The sequence below is a fragment of the Raphanus sativus genome, chromosome 4 (assembly GCF_000801105.2).
Source record: "Raphanus sativus cultivar WK10039 chromosome 4, ASM80110v3, whole genome shotgun sequence".
NCBI classification, from domain to species: domain Eukaryota; kingdom Viridiplantae; phylum Streptophyta; class Magnoliopsida; order Brassicales; family Brassicaceae; genus Raphanus; species Raphanus sativus.
In genome coordinates this window covers 35,666,882-35,687,185 of record NC_079514.1, presented here as the reverse complement: position 1 = coordinate 35,687,185, position 20,304 = coordinate 35,666,882, and the positions used below count along the sequence as shown (strand labels likewise).

The 20,304-nt window shown below is 32.6% G+C and overlaps 1 protein-coding gene across 1 annotated transcript; it reads right to left on the bottom strand.

Moving 5' to 3' along the window:
• Positions 1 to 8,352: 8,352 nt before the first annotated feature.
• Positions 8,353 to 10,984, bottom strand: LOC108850827 (proline-rich extensin-like protein EPR1). The gene has a single exon (XM_057008876.1). It carries the CDS (start codon positions 10,982 to 10,984, stop codon positions 8,486 to 8,488), a length of 2,499 nt encoding a protein of 832 aa, XP_056864856.1. The 3' UTR covers positions 8,353 to 8,485.
• Positions 10,985 to 20,304: the final 9,320 nt, after the last annotated feature.

Here is a 20,304-nt window from a genome sequence, read left to right as displayed (position 1 = left end):
AAAAATAATATAGGGCTGAGAAAATATGTCATTTTTTAGTTAAAATAAACAGATCAATGTGAAATCTTCGATTTAAGAATAAACCAATCCCACGTTTGGATCATTCATCTTAGAAGTGAGAGAGAGGGGGGGGGGGGGGGGGAGATGTAACCTGGTTTTGCACTCCCGTCTATTTTTGATTTTCTATCTCATATCTTTCGAATTCACAATCAAGAAATTATTGTTTGATTTCGAGCCACATCGTCTTGGTAATTTATAAATTCAGGCTCCAAACAGTAACATGCGGGACAATTGCGGTGCAGTTCTAATAGTAACAAAAACTTATAGAAACAGATATATGTATATTTTTGTTATTATTTATGGGTGGCGGTGCAGTTCGTTTCCATTCGAAACCTTGGAAGCCAAAACAAAATTATGTCCTATTAATTTGAAAAGGCGTTCAAATATTAAAAGTAACCACTAAGTTTCGAAGTCAGCTCTCATGTTAAAAAAATTCCCTGTTAATATTAGTAGAACTAGGTTATACTTTCTATTATATATTGGCTCTTAAAAATATATGCTAACTTTCGAAATTTAGTAAATTATTTATTTACTGATTCCAAGATATAATATTGTTATTTACATATGTTACAGTTTTCCATATTATGTATTTCTATTTTATATTATTATTTATTTTATTTTCATCTAGATATAATATTGCTTTGCTGAATTTTTCATGTATTCGTCATTGCTTAAAAAGAAAGTGGTTGATACACCATTTCAAAATTCAAATTCCATGCAATAAACATTTCTTCTTTCTTCACTATTCAAAAAAACACTTCTTTTTGTTTTGTATTTCTTTCTTTTCTGGGGAAATTTTTTATTTTCTATTTCATATTCTTCGAATTCACAAACAAGAAAATATTATTTGAATTCGAGCCAGGACAAGTGTGGTGCGGTTCTAATAGTAACAAAAACATATAGATATAGGTATATACACTGTTCTAAAAAACGGCTTGTACGGCCGTATATACACCGTCAAAACACTATGCGTAAGCTCTCTGTATCGAATTCTGATCAATACGGTAAATATTAAACTGCCAAACCAAAATTTTAAACATTTGGTAAGTCTTAATGGGACAGATCATTTAAAACACAACTAGGTTATTTAACCTGGTTTTGTACTCCTGTCCTTTTCTGAAGGAAAATTTTGATTTTCTATTTCATATCCTTCAAATTCACAATAAAAAAAAATATTGTTTGAATTCGAGCCAAGTCACCTTGGTAATTTATAAATTCAGCCTCCAAACAGTAACATGCAGGACAATTGTGGTGCAATTCTGATAGTAACAAAAACATATAGATATAGATATATGTAAAAAAAATTGTTATTATTTACGGCGGTGCAGCCCGTCTCCATTCGAAACCTTAGAAGCCAAAACAAAATTATGTCCTATTTGAAAAAGCGTTAAAATATTAAAAGTAACCACTGAGTTTCGAAGTCAGCTCTCATGTTAATAAATTGCCTTGTTAATATTAGTAGAACTAGGTTATACTTTTATTATATTGGCTCTTAAAAATCTATGCTAACTTTCGAAGTTTAGTAAATTATTTATTTACTGACTCCGAGATATAATTTTGTTCTTTACATATGTTACAGTTTTCCATATCATATATTTCTACTTTTTCTATTATTTATTTTATTTTCGTCTAAATATGATATTGCTTTGCTGAATTTGTTATGCATTTGTCATTGCTTAAAAAGAAAGTGATTGATACACCATTTCAAAATTCAAATTATCCATACAATAAACATTTCTTCGTTCACTATTCCAAAAGAAAAAAAAACAAGAAAAATATTATTTGAATTCGAGCCAGGCTGCTTTGGTAATTTATAAATTCTGGCTCCGGATAGTAACATGCAGAATAACTACAAGACAAGTGCGGTGCGATTCTAACAAAAATATATAGATATATGTATATGCACTATTCTAAAAAACTGCTTGCACGGCCGTATATACACCATCAAAACACTATGTGTAAGATCTCTATCGAATTCTTCAATACGGTAAATATTGTACGGCCAAACCAAAATTTTAAGCATTTGATAAGTCTCAATGGACCGGATCATTTAAAACACAACTAGGTGAATCAAATCATAAAAAATAGATATTGGTTTATAGGATCACTTGTAAACTTGAATTCTTTTTTCTTTTTAGCAATGTGGAATTTGCATAACCACGTCTCTAACACGCTTATATTATTATTTTTCGTGAAAACATTCAGCTATAGAGTCCCACATCGTTTAAAATAAACTGATGAAAACTTTGGGAATATGTATTTAAATTAGTTTTTAGTTATTTGTACACCAGAAAGGAATCAGATGTTAACTCATAAATTATAAAATTAAAATTCAATATTTATATGTAAATATTGTATTATAAATACATTTTAACAGAAAATATATCTACCGTATATGAATTTATCGTCCGGCTAGCGTATAGCGTATTTTAGATTACTGGATATATGTAAAGATTTTTGTTACTATTCCCGGCGGTGCGTGCGTTCCATCACCATTCGAAATCTCAGAAGCCAAAATAAATTATGTCCTATTAATTTGAAAATTTGTGAAAATATTAAAAGTTACCACTGAGTTTCGAAGTCGGCTCTCATGTTACTAAAATGACCTGTTAATATTATACTTTCTATTATATATTGGCTCTTAAAAGTATATGCTTATTTTCAAAATTTAGTAAATTATTTATTTACTGACTCCAAGATATAATATTGTTCTTTACATATGTTACAGTTTTCCTTATATGTATTTCTATTTTTATTACACTCATTTTGTTTCCATCCATATATAATATTGCTTTGTTGAATTTATCATGCATTCGTCAATGCTTAAAACAAAAAGTGATTGATACACCATTCAAAATTCAAATTATCCATGCAATAAACATTTCTTCTTCTCTGGTTAGGTTTTTTTTTTTTACTCGGCAATGTCAATGCGTGATACGTAAGGGGTGATATGTGATTATCATGGTTGGTGAAGAGCTTGGTTTATAAAATAAAAGACTAGGGTACACGTACAGTGAGTGGCGATCGAGATAGTTAGGGTAGGAGGACGGTCGAACGTGGGAATCACTACTTGGAAGACCTCTTCTTATTATATGATATGATATATCACCATGGTTGGAAAATAATTAGGGCTGAGAAAATATGTCATTTTTTTAGTTAAAATAAACAGATCAATGTGAAATCTTCGATTCAAGAATAAACCAATCCCACTTTTGGATCAATCATCTTAGAAGTGAGAGGGGGGGGAAATGTATAGGGTGATTGGTTTAATCTGTGAGTTCTGTACACGGCTTTAATTTTCCCCACAGCACTCAATGAAATCAATCAACCTTTGGTCAATTTTTTAATCTCACAGCCATATATATCTTTTATTTTATTTTATGGCTGCAGAGAGCTAAATTCCTAGAGCACTCTTTCAACTGCTTTTGAAAATATTTTCTCCCCTTTGTATCAATCTACGTACACTTCCTTTTCTATATAGTAATATATTTCACTAATATAAATATAATAATATATTTATTGCATACATAATCCACAAAATATTACAAATACTATGCAAATATATATATGTATTACATAAATAAAAATGTTTCACATACATATACAAATAAAAATTACATGTACTAATTTATATCATAATCATTTTATAATTTTAAAAATAACTAATTAACTTATAAATTTTAATTTTAAAATACATTATCTAATTATAGTTTTACTTTTAATATAATAGAATTTAATTTTAGCATAAATGCATAATGTTAGTTCTAACCAATCATGCTTTTTAGAAAAAACTCAGAGCTAAAACCTTACAGCTACATCACAAAATCCTACAGCATTATTTCTACGGCAAAAATATAAATCTACAGCTGCAACCAATCAAACCCGTAACCTGGTTTTGCACTCCCGTCTTTTTTCGAAGGAAATTTTTGATTTTCTATCTCATATCTTTCAAATTCACAATCAAGAAAATTATTGTTTGATTTCGAGCCACGTCGTCTTGGTAATTTATAAATTCAGACTCCAAACAGTAACATGTGAGACAATTGCGGTGCAGTTCTAATAATAACAAAAACATATAGAAACAGATATATGTACATATTTTTGTTATTATTTATGGTGGTGCAGTCCGTTTCCATTCGAAACCTTAGAAGCCAAAAAAAATTTATGTCCTATTAATTTGAAAAGGGGTTCAAATATTAAAAGTAACCACTGAGTTTCGAAGTCAGCTCTCATCCTCTAGACTATATTTGAAAAGTGATTTTGCCACATGTCCTCTCTACAATCAGTTTCACACAAAAAAATATGACATGACTACTAAAATTGATGACATGGTTTCCGGAAAATATGACATGAATTTTTTCATTTAATGTTGATTTATATTTTTGGTAAACTTTTTAGAATATGGTAATAACTCATACCTTACATTTAATATTGATATTTATTTTTGGTAAACTTCTTTAAATATAGTAATATCGCATACATCATCTATAAAATAAATACATTCATATATAACATTAAAATTTCGAAATTATATTTTATTTTATTTTCTATAATTATAGAATTTGTATTACTACAATTTAAAAAAATGATTTCTAATCTAAAATCATTAGATTCTTATATATCTATAGATTCTATAAATATTGTTAGTTCAAATTTTTGATAATTACAATATATTTTTAAATAAAAAATCATTTTATCTTAATTTAATACTTAAATAAATAAAATCTATATTTAAATATCGGTAAAAATAATAAAATCTATAATATGTAATAAACCTTATTTTAAATATAAATTAAATTTTGAAAGAAAAAAATTACTGCACATGGTGCAGGAAACCACCTAGTGTTACGAAAATTGCCTTGTTAATATTAGTAGAACTAGGTTATACTTTCTATTATATATTGGCTCTTAAAAATATATGCTAACTTTCGAAATTTAGTAAATTATTTATTTACTGATTCCAAGATATAATATTGTTCTTTACATATGTCACAGTTTTCCATATTATGTATTTCTATTTTATATTATTATTCATTTTATTTTCATCTAGATATAATATTGCTTTGCTGAATTTTTCATGTATTCGTCATTGCTTAAAAAGAAAGTGGTTGATACACCATTTCAAAATTCAAATTCCATGCAATAAACATTTCTTCTTTCTTCGTTCACTATTAAAAAAAAAACACTTCTTTTTGTTTTGTATTTCTTTCTTTTCTGGGGAAATTTTTTTATTTTCTATTTCATATTCTTCGAATTCACAAACAAGAAAATATTATTTGAATTCGAGCCAGGACAAGTGCGGTGCGGTTCTAATAGTAACAAAAATATATAGATATAGGTATATACACTGTTCTAAAAAACGGCTTGTACGGCCGTATATACACCGTCAAAACACTATGCGTAAGCTCTCTGTATCGAATTCTGATCAATACGGTAAATATTAAACGGCCAAACCAAAATTTTAAACATTTGGTAAGTCTTAATGGGACAGATCATTTAAAACACAACGAGTTATTCTTGGGTTCACTCCCTATGGTGAACCTCTAGGTTCACCAACCAATAGGATTTAGTTATTTCAAATTTGATATCATTTGAAAAAAGAAACAAAATATTGCCAAATTATATTACGTTTTAAAAATAAAAAATAAAGTAAAAATAAATAAAATAAAATAACAATAAATAAAATAATACTAAAAATGCAAAAATAAGTATTTTTTCAAAAAATAAATTAATACCACAAAAAACACTAATCTCTAAATGTTAAACCCTAAATCCTTTAGTAAACCTTTGGATAAATTATAAAACTTTGATTTAAAAAAAATTATTTATAACACAATCAACAAAAAACTATACCCTAAATCCTAATCCTAAACCCTAAATCCTTGGGTAAACCCTAAACCCGTGGGTAAATCCGAAATTCTTGGATAAATCTTAAAATTTAAGATTTATCTAAAAGTCTAAGATTTAATGTTTGTTGGGAGCGTTCAAAATATTTTTTGAAAATATTTTTTTTGGTTAAAAATTTTTGTTTTTCTAATTAGTATAATTTTTATTTAATTTTTATTTTGAAAGTATAATATAATTCGATAATATTTTGTTTCCTTTTTTAAAAGATACTGAATCTTAAATGACACAATTCTATTGGTTGGTGAATATAGAGGTTCACCCTAGGGAGTGAACCCAAGAATAAGTCAAACACAACTAGGTTATTTAACCTGGTTTTGTACTTCTGTGCTTTTCTGAAGGAAAATTTTGATTTTCTGTTTCATATCCTTTGAATTCACAATCAAGAAAAATATTGTTTGAATTCGAGCCAAGTCGCCTTGGTAATTTATAAATTCAGTCTCCAAACAGTAATATGTAGGACAATTGTGGTGCAATTCTGATAGTAACAAAAACATATAGATATAGGTATATGTAAAAAAATTGTTATTATTCACGGCGGTGCAGCCCGTCTCCATTCGAAACCTTAGAAGCCAAAACAAAATTGTGTCCTATTTGAAAAAGCGTTAAAATATTAAAAGTAACCACTGAGTTTCGAAGTCAGCTCTCATGTTAATAAATTGCCTTGTTAATATTAGTAGAACTAGGTTATACTTTCTATTATATTGGCTCTTAAAAATATATGCTAACTTTCGAAGTTTAGTAAATTATTTATTTACTGACTCCAAGATATAATTTTGTTCTTTACATATGTTACAGTTTTCCATATCATATATTTCTATTTTTCTATTATTTATTTTATTTTCATCTAGATATGATATTGCTTTGCTGAATTTGTCATGCATTCGTCATTGCTTAAAAAGAAAGTGATTGATACACCATTTCAAAATTCAAATTATCCATACAATAAACATTTCTTCGTTCACTATTCCAAAAGAAAAAAAACAAGAAAAATATTATTTGAATTCGAGCCAGGCTCCGGATAGTAACATGAAGAACAACTACAAGACAAGTGCGGTGCGATTCTAATAGTAACAAAAACATATAGATATATGTATATGCACTATTCTAAAAAACTGCTTGCACGGCCGTATATACACCATCAAAACACTATGCGTAAGCTCTCTATCGAATTCTTCAATACGGTAAATATTATACGGCCAAACCAAAATTTTAAGCATTTGATAAGTCTCAATGGGCCGGATCATTTAAAACACAACTAGGTGAATCAAATCATAAAAAATAGATATTGGTTTATAGGATCACTTGTAAACTTGAATTCTTTTTTCTTTTTAGCAATGTGGAATTTGCATAACCACGTCTCTAACACGCTTATATTATTATTTTTCGTGAAAACATTCAGTTATAGAGTCCCACATCGTTTAAAATAAACTGATGAAAACTTTGGGAATATGTATTTAAATTAGTTTTTAGTTATTTCTACACGAGAAAGGAATTAGATGTTAACTTATAAATTATAAAATTAAAATTCAATATTTATATGTAAATATTGTATTATAAATACATTTTAACAGAAAAATATCTACTATTTAAGGGTGTTCAAAAAAATACATTTTAATAGAAAATATATCTACCGTATATGAATTCATCGTCCGACTAGCGTATAGCGTATTTTAGAATACTGGATATATGTAAAGATTTTTGTTACTATTTACGGCGGTGCGTGCGGTCCATCACCATTCGAAATCTCAGAAGCCGAAATAAATTATGTCCTATTAATTTGAAAAATTATGAAAATATTAAAAGTTACCACTGAGTTTCTAAGTCAGCTCTCATGTTACTAAATTGACCTGTTAATATTATACTTTCTATTATATATTGGCTCTTAAAAGTATATGCTTATTTTCAAAATTTAGTAAATTATTTATTTACTGACTCCAAGATATAATATTGTTCTTTACACATGTTACAGTTTTCCTTATATGTATTTCTATTTTTATTATACTCATTTTGTTTCCATCCATATATAATATTGCTTTGTTGAATTTATCATGCATTCGTCAAAGCTTAAAACAAAAAGTGTGATACACCATTCAAAATTCAAATTATCCATGCAATAAACATTTCTTCTTACTTTTTTCACTATTCCAAAAGAAAAACTTTTCTTATTATATACAATTCATATAAATTTTCTTTTCATTACCATTTATACTCACTTTATTTCAGAGATACTAAGTTTAATTTGTGATTTTCAAAGTACTATTCGAATCCTAATTTTAATAAAAAGATATAGAAATAGTTTACTCAATGTACAACGCAATATTTACGTTTTTTCCTTAGATTTGAAAGAAAAATAGATCTCTACTGCAATGAGAATAATAACGAAAGTTTACTTTACCATTCATTTTAAACTTTATTTATTTAACCACATAATATGCAGTTACATATACAACATTAGACATTTCTTGTGCTAGAAAGCCTACTTGGCGATCTTTGAGAGTATTTATATTAAACTCATTATCTAAAGTGCATATGGAGGAGGAGTACCATATCCAACTTGTGGAGGACTATAAATTGGTGTTGGAGGCTTCTGCACAGGTGGTGGAATTACAGGTGGACTGTATATGGGAGTTGGAGGCTTCTGTATTGGTGGTGGTATTACAGGAGGGCTATAAGTTGGTGTTGGAGGTTTCACCGGAGGTGATATAACCGGTGGACTATAAGTTGGTGTCGGAGGCTTCACTGGAGGTGGTTTAACAGGTGGGCCATAAATTGGTGTTGGAGGTTGTTCTACTGGTGGTGGCTTTATAGGAGGGCTATAAATTGGCGTTGGAGGCTTCACTGGCGGAGGTTTAATAGGTGGAGTGTAGGTTGGTGTTGGAGGCTTTTGCACCGGTGGTGGCTTTACTGGAGGACTATAAGTGGGAGTTGGAGGCTTTTGTACCGGTGGTGGTTTGACAGGAGGACTATAGGTTGGTGTTGGAGGCTTTTGCACAGGTGGTGGCTTTATAGGAGGACTGTAAGTTGGTGTTGGAGGCTTTTGCACTGGTGGTGGTTTAACAGGTGGACTATAAGTGGGTGTTGGAGGCTTCTGCACTGGTGGTGGTTTTACAGGAGGACTATAGGTTGGTGTCGGAGGTTGTTGCACTGGTGGTGGCCTTACAGGAGGGCTATAAGTAGGTGTTGGAGGCTTTTGCACCGGTGGTGGTTTTACAGGAGGACTATAGGTTGGTGTCGGAGGTTTTACCGGAGGTGGTTTTACCGGTGGACTGTAAGTTGGTGTCGGAGGCTTTTGAACCGGTGGTGGTTTAACTGGTGGACTGTAGGTCGGTGTTGGAGGCTTATGCCCTAGTGGTGGTTTTACTGGAGGACTATAAGTAGGCGTTGGAGGCTTTTGAATTGGTGGTGGTTTGATAGGAGGACTATAAGTGGGTGTTGGAGGTTTTTGTACTGGTGGTGGTTTAACTGGTGGACTATAAGTTGGTGTTGGAGGTTTTACTGGAGGTGGTTTAACTGGTGGACTGTAAGTTGGTGTTGGAGGTTTTTGCACGGGTGGTGGTTTAACTGGTGGACTGTAGATTGGTGTCGGAGGCTTTACTGGAGGTGGTTTAATAGGTGGACTATATGATGGTGTCGGAGGTTGTTGCACTGGTGGTGGTTTTACAGGAGGACTATACGTAGGGGTTGGAGGTTTCACTGGTGGTGGTTTAACTGGAGGACTATAGGTCGGTGTTGGAGGCTTTTGCACTGGTGGTGGTTTTACAGGAGGACTATACGTAGGGGTTGGAGGTTTCACTGGTGGTGGTTTAACTGGAGGACTATAGGTCGGTGTTGGAGGCTTTTGCACTGGTGGTGGTTTTGTGGGAGGACTATAAGTAGGTGTTGGAGGTTTTTGAACTGGTGGTGGTTTAATAGGAGGACTATAAGTTGGTGTTGGAGGCTTTTGTACTGGTGGTGGCTTTATGGGAGGGCTATAAGTTGGTGTTGGAGGCTTTTGCACAGGTGGCGGTTTGATAGGAGGGCTGTAAGTGGGTGTCGGAGGCTTCTGCACGGGTGGTGGTTTAACTGGTGGACTGTAAGTTGGTGTTGGAGGTTTTTGCACGGGTGGTGGTTTAACAGGTGGACTGTAAGTTGGTGTCGGAGGTTTCACTGGAGGTGGTTTAACAGGTGGACTATAGGTTGGTGTCGGTGGTTGCTGCACTGGTGGTGGTTTTATGGGAGGACTATAAGTAGGTGTTGGAGGTTTCATCGGCGGCGGTTTAACTGGTGGACTGTAAGTTGGTGTTGGAGGTTTTTGCACAGGAGGTGGTTTAACAGGTGGACTATAACTCGGTGTTGGTGGTTTCTGAACGGGAGGTGGCTTGACTGGTGGACTGTAAGTTGGAGTTGGAGGCTTTTGTATTGGTGGTGGTTTTACTGGTGGACTATAAGTCGGTGTTGGTGGCTTTTGTATTGGAGGTGGGATTACGGGAGGACTATAAGTTGGTGTGGGAGGCATTTGTATCGGTGGTGGCACAATCGGAGGGCTGTATGTTGGTGTTGGAGGTTTTTGTACTGGTGGTGGTTTAACAGGTGGACTATAACTCGGTGTTGGTGGTTTCTGAACAGGAGGTGGCTTGACTGGTGGACTGTAAGTTGGAGTCGGAGGTTTTTGTACTGGTGGTGGTTTTACTGGTGGACTATAAGTCGGTGTTGGTGGTTTTTGTATTGGAGGTGAGATTACGGGAGGACTATAAGTTGGTGTGGGAGGCATTTGTACCGGTGGTGGCACAATTGGAGGGCTGTATGTTGGTGTTGGAGGTTTTTGCACCGGTGGTGGTTTGATAGGAGGACTATAAGTTGGTGGTGTTGGTTGGCTGGGTGGAGCTCCATAAGTTGGTGACGGAGGTGTGTAACCATAATTGTGAGTCTCATACCTATTAAAGTTTTGATTCACTGTTTCTTCTGTGGCAACTGAAGAACCGTTAAGAAAAAGAATGATGAGATAGAAGCTCAAAATATTTATTAGTGGGACTCTCATCTTGTAAGTGACTTATTGTGAACTAAAGATAGAGACTCGTCCTGGAGTTTAAATACTTGAGGTCGTGAAAAAATCTTTGTGAAACGGTGGGTATTGTCATGCAAGCTTGTTTCTACAGAATTTACGGTTAATTGAAAGACTCTTTTCTCTCTGCTTACGGGTAGAAAGGTTGTGGTTCGTGTCAAGAGAACCTTAAATTACTTCGTTCATTTTCAAACTCGTGTAATATCTCATATCTAATGCCATACATGTGTCGTGACATTTTACTTTAAAACCGTTTCTGATCATGTAATTTATATATTTAGCTTATATTAATCAGATCACTTAATGGCAGCTTTAAGTCTTTGTTTTTTAGTCTTGAGATGCCTGGAATTAGCTGGACACTTAGTTGCTTGTACGTTACTATATCAGGTTTTGGTAACGCGCGCCTTCTCTTTCACTTTATTGATTTTTTAAAAGATGAAATTAATTAGTTGATTTCTCGCACATATTTTATCAGTGTTGTTTCTCCAAGCCCTTAGAGTTTTTTTTTCTTTCTTTAGAGACTTTGAACCCTAGAATTTGGCAATAGTTAAAATCAAGGACACACTTGTAATATATTTAGCGGGAATAAAAACAAGGTTAAAGTAACATATATGATTCAATGTTGTATCGTATGCCATTCTATATTAATATTGTTTTGATGGAAATCTTATATATATAGTCTGTCTGTAATTTTGAATTCATGAATCTTGTTGATTACGGTTAACCAAAATATTTACAAAACTAAATATTAGAACAGCTATATTATACATCATTTGTTTAGATTTTTCTACCGACTGAGGAAATCTAGGAACCAAAAACAAAATCAAAATTCCAGATTCATTGCAGGAAAGCCGTAAGCCCGTAACGGTTCATATCGTCACATGTCACCGCGTGCAGATTTTGTTTCGTCTATATGTGCAGTGAGACTATTAACACATACACAATCATTTGATAATTGGTTTAGGTGTGTGTAATTTTATTCCAGTGTCGTTGCACCTTAATGTAAATTTATAAACAGTTGCTAACTGATCATTTATTTATTAAAACACGTTTTAAGGTATTTGTATGTCCGTCTATACACTATAGAAGATTAAAAAAGGTATTTGTCTTAAGCCATCCTTGTTTTCTGAAAGCTTTTTTAGAGAAACTAACTAAAGAAATTTGGAACAAAATATGGTCATATTCAAATACAATCGGTCAAACATTTTTTGTAAAATTGTTTTCGGTAAATCGTGGATTGCTTCTTTAAACAACTGCTCTTTCTGACACACCAGCGAGCATCTTCAGCTATATTTTGCAGAGGTTCTCCAAGTGTAGTTCCATATTTGTATAGATTATCAAACTTGTACGAAGTTAGTGTAAACGTTTCAACTCAAAGGCTGTATATTGTAATTGTGGTTAAGGATTAAATTTGGAATTATTTGATTGAAAGACAATCCTTCTTTATGCTTTCATATTACAACTAAATTTGGAGCAAGATCCCATCTAGTTTGTCTCCATATATAGTTGTCTCCATGCAACATAATATACTATTCTTCGTTACTCATATCTGTCAGCAAGCCCATTCACTTAGTAAGTTGAAAGAAAAAAGATATCTATTTATTTGCCTTGCTCCTTCGGATAAAAACTAGATGTGTTTTTAAGTTGATATCAAAAAGAAAAAAAAAAGAACAAGGGAAGCCTCTTTATATATAGAACATTTAGATCATTATCAATTCTTGATATCATATAATTATGCACCCAAATTCTAAATTTTTGCATAATTTCAAATTTAGAAGCATCAAGATTTCAAGAAATTGAAAACTCAATTTATAAGAAGCAGTATTTTGGACACTGTTACCTTGAAGACCTTGAGCAACTCAGAAAATTCCAAGTACAGTGCCTTTGATGTATCTAAAGCCACAAGCCTTATCTCTCTTGGATGTCAAGAGGTGTCAAGAGATACGACAACTATAATGTGTACGTACTTTGAGATCAAATCTATCTTATTAAAACAGAATCATTCTAATGGACCTAACTTTTTTGTAAAATTTTAAATTAAATACACATTTCTATCATATAGTTAAACTTACCCTTAATTTTATAATCATTAATTTTATTTCCCTTACTATTCATGCCCGAGATATCCTAACAAACGTTACTAACGACGGGTTAAACAACACATTACAACTGAAATATATATGCATGTCGGTTTAGTAGAATGTGGACCAAAAAAAGAAGCATTTGTATATATTGTTTGAATAATCTTAAATACACGTTATAATCAATCTTAGATGTAGATATAGTGGTAATATCATGGTCTATATAATTTTTATATCTTATATCTTTATACCTTCATATTTTTTAACAAAAAAAAATATACGTTATATTTTCTTACAAAATATACAACCATTCAAATTTGACCTTGGGTTGCATGTTGAATCAATATATAACATATTCTAACACCTTACAGTTAAATTAATATATGTGACATCTATTTTACCTGATATTACGGTTCTAGATACCACATTTTCAAATAAAATAGTCAAATTATATTAATCATAGTTATTTTGTCACCATAATCAATACTACTAAAACAAGAATATGACCTATTGATATAGGTATGGTCCAACTATTTCAATACAATTATTAAAACATTGATTAATTATTTTAAAAAAATATAATACAAAAAAACACAAATATAATTAAACAATATAAATATAAAAATTAAATTTCTAAAAAAATATAAAACAAAAAATAAACCCGCCCTTTTAAGGGCGGGTGATAATCTAGTGCGCTGTTAATGTGAAAGAATAGTAAATGCGCTTATAAGTGTTATGTGGTACCTTTTATTCTATTCAGATTTCCCTTTTGACTTTTGCTTACTTTTTTTGAACTTTACTCTTGCTTACTTGCTTGCCATAAAATAATTGATGTGTGATATAAATGAAAAATTCTTGGGTTCACCCCTAGAGTGAACCTTTAGGTTCACCCAACCAATAGGATTGTGTTATTTCATATTCAATATCTTTTAAAAAAGGAAACAAAATATTGTCAAGTTTTATTATGTTTTAAAAAAAAAATAGTAGTACCCGTAAAAAAATTTATATTTAAAATATCGTCAGCAAAACACTAAACCCTAAACCCTAAATCATAAACCGTAAATCCACGTAAACCCTTGGATAAATCCTAAATCTTTGGATTTTTTTAAAGATATATATTTAACACAGTCAGCAAAATACTAAACCCTAAACCCTAAATACTAAACCCTAAACTTTTAGATAAATTCTAAACCCTTGGATAAACCCTAAATCTTTGGATAAATCCTAAACCTAGGATTTATAATTTATCCAAATGTTTTGGATTTACCAAGGGTTTATGGTTTATCCAAGGGTTTAGGGTTTACCAAAGGGTTTAGGGTTTAGTGTTTGGCTGACGGTATTAAAAATATATTTTTAACGTGTTTTTATTTGCAATTAATATTTTTTTAGTTTAAAAATATAATATAATTTGACAATATTTTATTTCCCTTTTTAAAAGATACTGCATATGAAATACCGCAATCCTATTGGTTGGGTGAACCTAAAGGTTCACTCTAGGGATGAACCCAAGAATTTCTCGATATAAAGCGTTTATATTTCCTTACACTGACCATGGCCTATTTGATTCTGCAGGTGCATATAAAGCTAGCCATGATGTGACGGAAACTTCAAAACCACTTGAGCTTTGAGGACGACGCCATATGATTGACCAGTCTTACGCGATTATTAGCTTGTTCCACTTACTACATTCTACATGATAGTATCCTAACAAAAACTCTGAAACCGCATATTAATTTGATCGATGTACTAATCCCTGAAAATTTAAATATTAGCTAACAAATATATCATTTTATCCTCCTCACCTTTTAGATAAAGTTGACGTTCCATTTAAAACAAGAAGACTCACTTCAGCGTGTCGGGTTGTTCGTAGCCAAGTGGCTGCTGAGCTCTGCCTTCGGGCTCTGACGTCTGGGGTTCGACCCCTACTTACCTCAGTTTGAGGATTAAAGGTCCAAAAGTGACCAGTTGACAAAAAAAAAGACTCACTTCAGCGTTTTTAGAGCATGATTAACGCTGAGATAGGTCTGCATGGTTTCATAGGAAAGTCTTTTTGATTTTTTTGATTTTTTTTGTCTGATAAAAAAAATCAAAAAAAAAAATTCCTGTGAAACCGTGTAGAATAAAAGGCGAACCAATCGCGGATTACCATTTGTTAGTAAGATCTCGAACAGTGCAAAAAACAAGTGAAAGTCAGGTCCTTATATCACAATTTTTGGACCCGGTTTTTTAAAATTAGTAGGATATGTAGGGTATTTTCGTTTCACCATCTAGATGAGCTCAGAGGCGGACCTATATTGATAAATAGAATGTCATAAGACACAGGTTAAAAATATATAACACCATTTTACCTTAAACCATTGACTTGTCGGTAGATCATATGGTTACAAACTCCATGCAATGAACCCCGTTAGCTAAGGTTCAAAGCTCTCCAAGTGCACTTTTTATTTTGTTTTTTATAACTATTGTTTTTTTAATCGCAATAGCTCAGATTGGATATAACCAGATTTTTTTTGACCCCCCCCTAAAAAATAATCTTAGGTCTACCACTAGATGAGCTATATGGATATGAGATTGTTGTTCGTTTATATTCAAAATTACAGATCATCTGAATGATCCGATCTACCATGATGAGTTTTAAAATTTTAGCGTAAAACGAAACTCATTCAAATGGTTCATTGAGATAAGTTTAATTGGTGCTTCTGGATGGAAATCTGCCCAAATAACAAATGATGAATTTACTCTTGTTCTAATAAATATTTTTATCCAATTTTAGATACATTTTTGGCCAAAAACATAAAGATACATTTTTTTGTCAAAACCACAAAATATATTTTTTGCCAAAACTGCATGAAATGCATTTTTCCGTCAATACAACAAAACACATTCCTTGACAAAAAGCAAATAAAAAGATTTCCCGCCAAACCTTTAAAAACTCACTTTTCCGCCAAAAATGCAAATCAATTTTTTTTGCTAAAGTAGTAAAAATGGCATTTTCACTAAAATCACAAAACCAAAATTTTCACCAAAACCGGAAAAACACATTTTCCATCTTATACCGAAAAATGTATATTTCCGCCAAAACCGCAAAAATACATTTTCTCGTCAAAACCACAAAATCACATCTTCTTACCAAAATCGCAAGTAACACATTTTTCTACCAAAACCACAAAATTAAATTTTTCTCTTAACCGCAAAATCATATTTAAGAGAAAATTATCTTTCCCACCAAAATCATATTGTAAAATAATTATATTTTAATTAACTAATAAAAATTAGTATAGTTGAAAATATAAAATATGATTAAATTAAAACAATGTGATATAAGTTATTTTCTAACTAAAATCACCTAGATAAAAACAAAGATAGATCATCTAAATTAACTATTTGAATGAAGAAATGAATAGTCCTGATAACATTCAGATGAATCATTTGATTGAATCATCTAAATAGATTTTCTAAATGGACGATGATAGAAAGACAAACGAACAGCACCGTAGTTTACAATTTTGGTTCACATTAAGAGGAGTAAAAAATATCAAAAGACATGGCTGTTTTGAATCCTAAAAAGAACAAGATATATATCAATTTTTCTTTAGCTGGCATGGTAGTGGTGGAGATTATTGAAGAGCCACGAGATCCCCTCAAACTACAAATTGATAAGGTAAATTAAACAATGTTCTACATCACCTAATAAGTGCAACCTAAAGCAAAGTTAGCAAATAATTCAACCTGACCTAATCCTAGAAAAAAATGTGTAACGCCTTCATTCAGAGTGATTCACTGGTCAATAAGTAATTATTCTTTAAAAGAACGTCTATGTGTATTGTATAATTATTAATTAATGCATATTTGGTTATAACTTATAGGTACATGGGCGTTGACATAGAAACACTTATAATTATAAGGGAAAATTGTTTTTTTGGGCCAAATAAACAGTAACTATGTCCCATTAGTCTAATCTTATATTGGTTATGTCCTATTAGACTAATTTTTTTCTAAATGGCAATACTGCCCCTAATTTCAATTAAAAATACGAAATAATAATGAAAAAAAAATAGGGAAAATTGTTTTTTTGGGCCAAAAAAACAGTAACTATGTCCCATTAGTCTAATCTTATATTGGTTATGTCCTATTAGACTAATTTTTTTCTAAATGACAATACTGCCCCTAATTTCAATTAAAAATATGAAATAATAATGAAAAAAAAATATTAAGTATTAAATTATATTTTCAAACGAAAATGATTAAAAGAATATATTAAAATCCAAGAAAAAAACAAAAACGACGAAGACATTTTTGCATCGGGACCGATCGATCCCGTAATCACCCGATCGATCTGAATCAGTCGATCCCGATAAATGTCCAGAACAAAAAAAAATTGCGGACCATATTCTGATCGAGCGAAGCCCAGGTTAGCCGATCTGCTATAGCTCGATCGACAGTAGATCGATCGGTCATATATTGGAGACCGATCGATCCCGTGTCCATGTTAGTCGAAAAATGATTTTTTGGTTTTAGTCGGTTAAGTCCGGTTGGATTCCCACTTGATTTAAACCGAACAAGCACGAATCTACACTATTAAAATTCGATTTCTAATCTATCAAACCTATTTTTCTCTGCTCCTTGGAGAACAAGGGGTAGAATATCATATTCCCAAGTTTATAAACCCTAACTCATTCAATTTCACTCTGATTTCGACGATTCTTGAACCTAGCCGAGAAGATTTTGTGATCTCTTTCTGAATTTATCACTATTTCAGTCGATTTACAAAGGTATGAAATTCTATCACCAGTATTAGAATTCGAAAATATATCTATAAAAGAGGCAATTTTTGAATTTGTTAAATTGTCTGTTAGGATGATGATTAACGAAGATTTCACACACAATCTATTATTTTAGTGATTCATATTAGTTAATGATAGCTATTATATTTTAATTATGTTTAATTTTCAGGTATGGAGTTGGAATTGCCGAGTCGTCAATACGGTGAAGGCTTGGAACCTCAGGTTAAAAAGATTAATAACAGCTGCCGTTTGAAACTGCTCGAGTTGCTGAGAAAAAAAATGGAACCAGAATATGATGAAGTGATGAAAGATCCCCTTTTCTCGCATATTATGAATATCGAGAAAAATAATCTGAAGTTTTCGGCGAGGCTAGTACACTCTTTCTTGTGTAAGGAGTTGATAACAAGCAAGAGACATGAGAAGTGGTTCACCTTTGCCAAGAGACCTATGCGTTTCGGATTGCAAGAGTATCATGCTGTAACTGGTCTCAAAGTAATGGAAGAAAAGAAAAGTAGGTTGGTTAAATGGAAAGATGATGATGGTTTTTGGAGCAACCAGATAAAGACAAGAGGGAAAATCAACTTGCAGATCATAAAAACCCAGTATTTGGAAGAAAGCAGTACCTGGACTTGGGTTGATAGGGTGAGGCTGGTCTATCTTTGCGTTGTTATGGGTGTGGTAATGGGGAGAGATGAGAAGGTGAATTTCCCACTTCTTTACATGAAGTTGGCAATGGATTTGGACAAGTTTCGGAACTACCCATGGGGTTTGTATTCGTTCAATTTTCTGTTGAAGCAGATTGATAAAACAAAGGCTAAATTGGAGAATAAGGAGGGGTACCTGATGGAAGGATTTTTGGTTGGTTTCCAGATTTGGATAATGGAAGCTATTCCTGCTTTAGGAGAGATTTGTGGTACAAAAGTCAGCGACAATTACACAGGTCCTTTGTGTGGTAATTGGAAAGGATGTGCAAAATGTTCTTATGAAGATATCATTGGTGTTGAGACTTTATTTCCAGAGAATGTATGCTAATATATTTTTTTTAATAATAATGTTTTCATTGCCTTGTTCACTTTGTTAAAGATTTGATTATTTTGTAGGGAATTATGCATTCACTCATAGAATTCCAAGGAGATGGAAAGGTCTTTTTGGCAACAGACCTTTCCATCTTCTGAATTATGCATTCACTCATAGAATTCATTTGACTTCTGCGGAGAACATGCATTTTATGCCTTCTTCTGAATTTCTTTGCCCGTCTCCTCAGCCTGCTACAAAGCGTCGCCGTGGTTCCTCTTCTTCGGGTCCTGCTCAAGGGCAACGTGAGGATGATACCATTCATGATATCCGAGTGGATCATACTCCAGATCCCTCGATTGAGTACTTGTTGCCCGCATATACTGGTCAGTATGACTCTGGAGCACCGCCATTGGATGGTACACCGCAGCAGCAGTTCGCCTGGACTGCAGATACATTGGTTAAGCTTTCGACGATGATGCAGACGGTGTGGGGTGCACTTGCAAAGATTAGATGTCCACCTCCTCCTTCCTGCTGCTGCGCTCCGCAGACTTCAGAGCCTGCTGATATGACTGAAGACATTCCTGACATTACTAGACACAGGGATGTTGATGATGCGGTAGATGAACTATCCGACGGAGCAGCAGATGCAGAGCGAAGTTCACGCCTTCATAGGAGCAGACGAGCACCAGGACAGAGTAGGAGCGCCAGACCTGACGACCATAACTGATCACTCTCAGTTCATATTATTCATTGTCTTATTCCATGTTTTTATTGATGTCAGCTTGTACTAGTTCTTATGTTTTTATCCTAAATTTTAATGTTCTTCTGGATTTATGTTAAAGTTAAAGTTTTATGTTAAAGTTTTTATGATTTCCTGGATTTATGCTTACCAAAACAATGGAAATCGAACTGAATGACATCCCTGAGAAAGGGATCGATCGTTCTTGATCAAGAGATCGATCGGTTGTGAAACGATCAATTGTTTTGTTTCGGTCGTTCTTCACGGAACGATCGTTCTGTATAAAACGGACCGGTCGATCTAAGCTGATCGATCGTTCTGGATCGATGTTTTGGCACCGGTCGATCAAAACTGCACCGCTTCGTCTGGCAATTCTAAATATATTGAGATCGATTAGATAGATCGACCATGACATAAAACGATCGATCGATCCTTGTATTTTGGTCGGTTTTTGCAGTCTGGGAAGTCCAGTACTATATTGCTATCAACATGAAATTTAAACAAAGTTGCATAAAACATGAAACAATGTAATTAGAAATTATTCTTGGTGTCTAAAAAACTAAAACAAATAAAATAAAACAAAGTTACATGAAACTGAAACAAAGTAAGTAGAAATCAAACAAATATCTTCTGAAAAACGAAACAAAGTTGCCATAATAACAGCAGACAAGTCGG

Coding starts and splice junctions, on each gene's coding strand:
- LOC108850827 (XM_057008876.1), bottom strand. CDS start 10,984: ATGAGAGTCCCACTAATAAATATTTTGAGCTTCTATCTCATCATTCTT.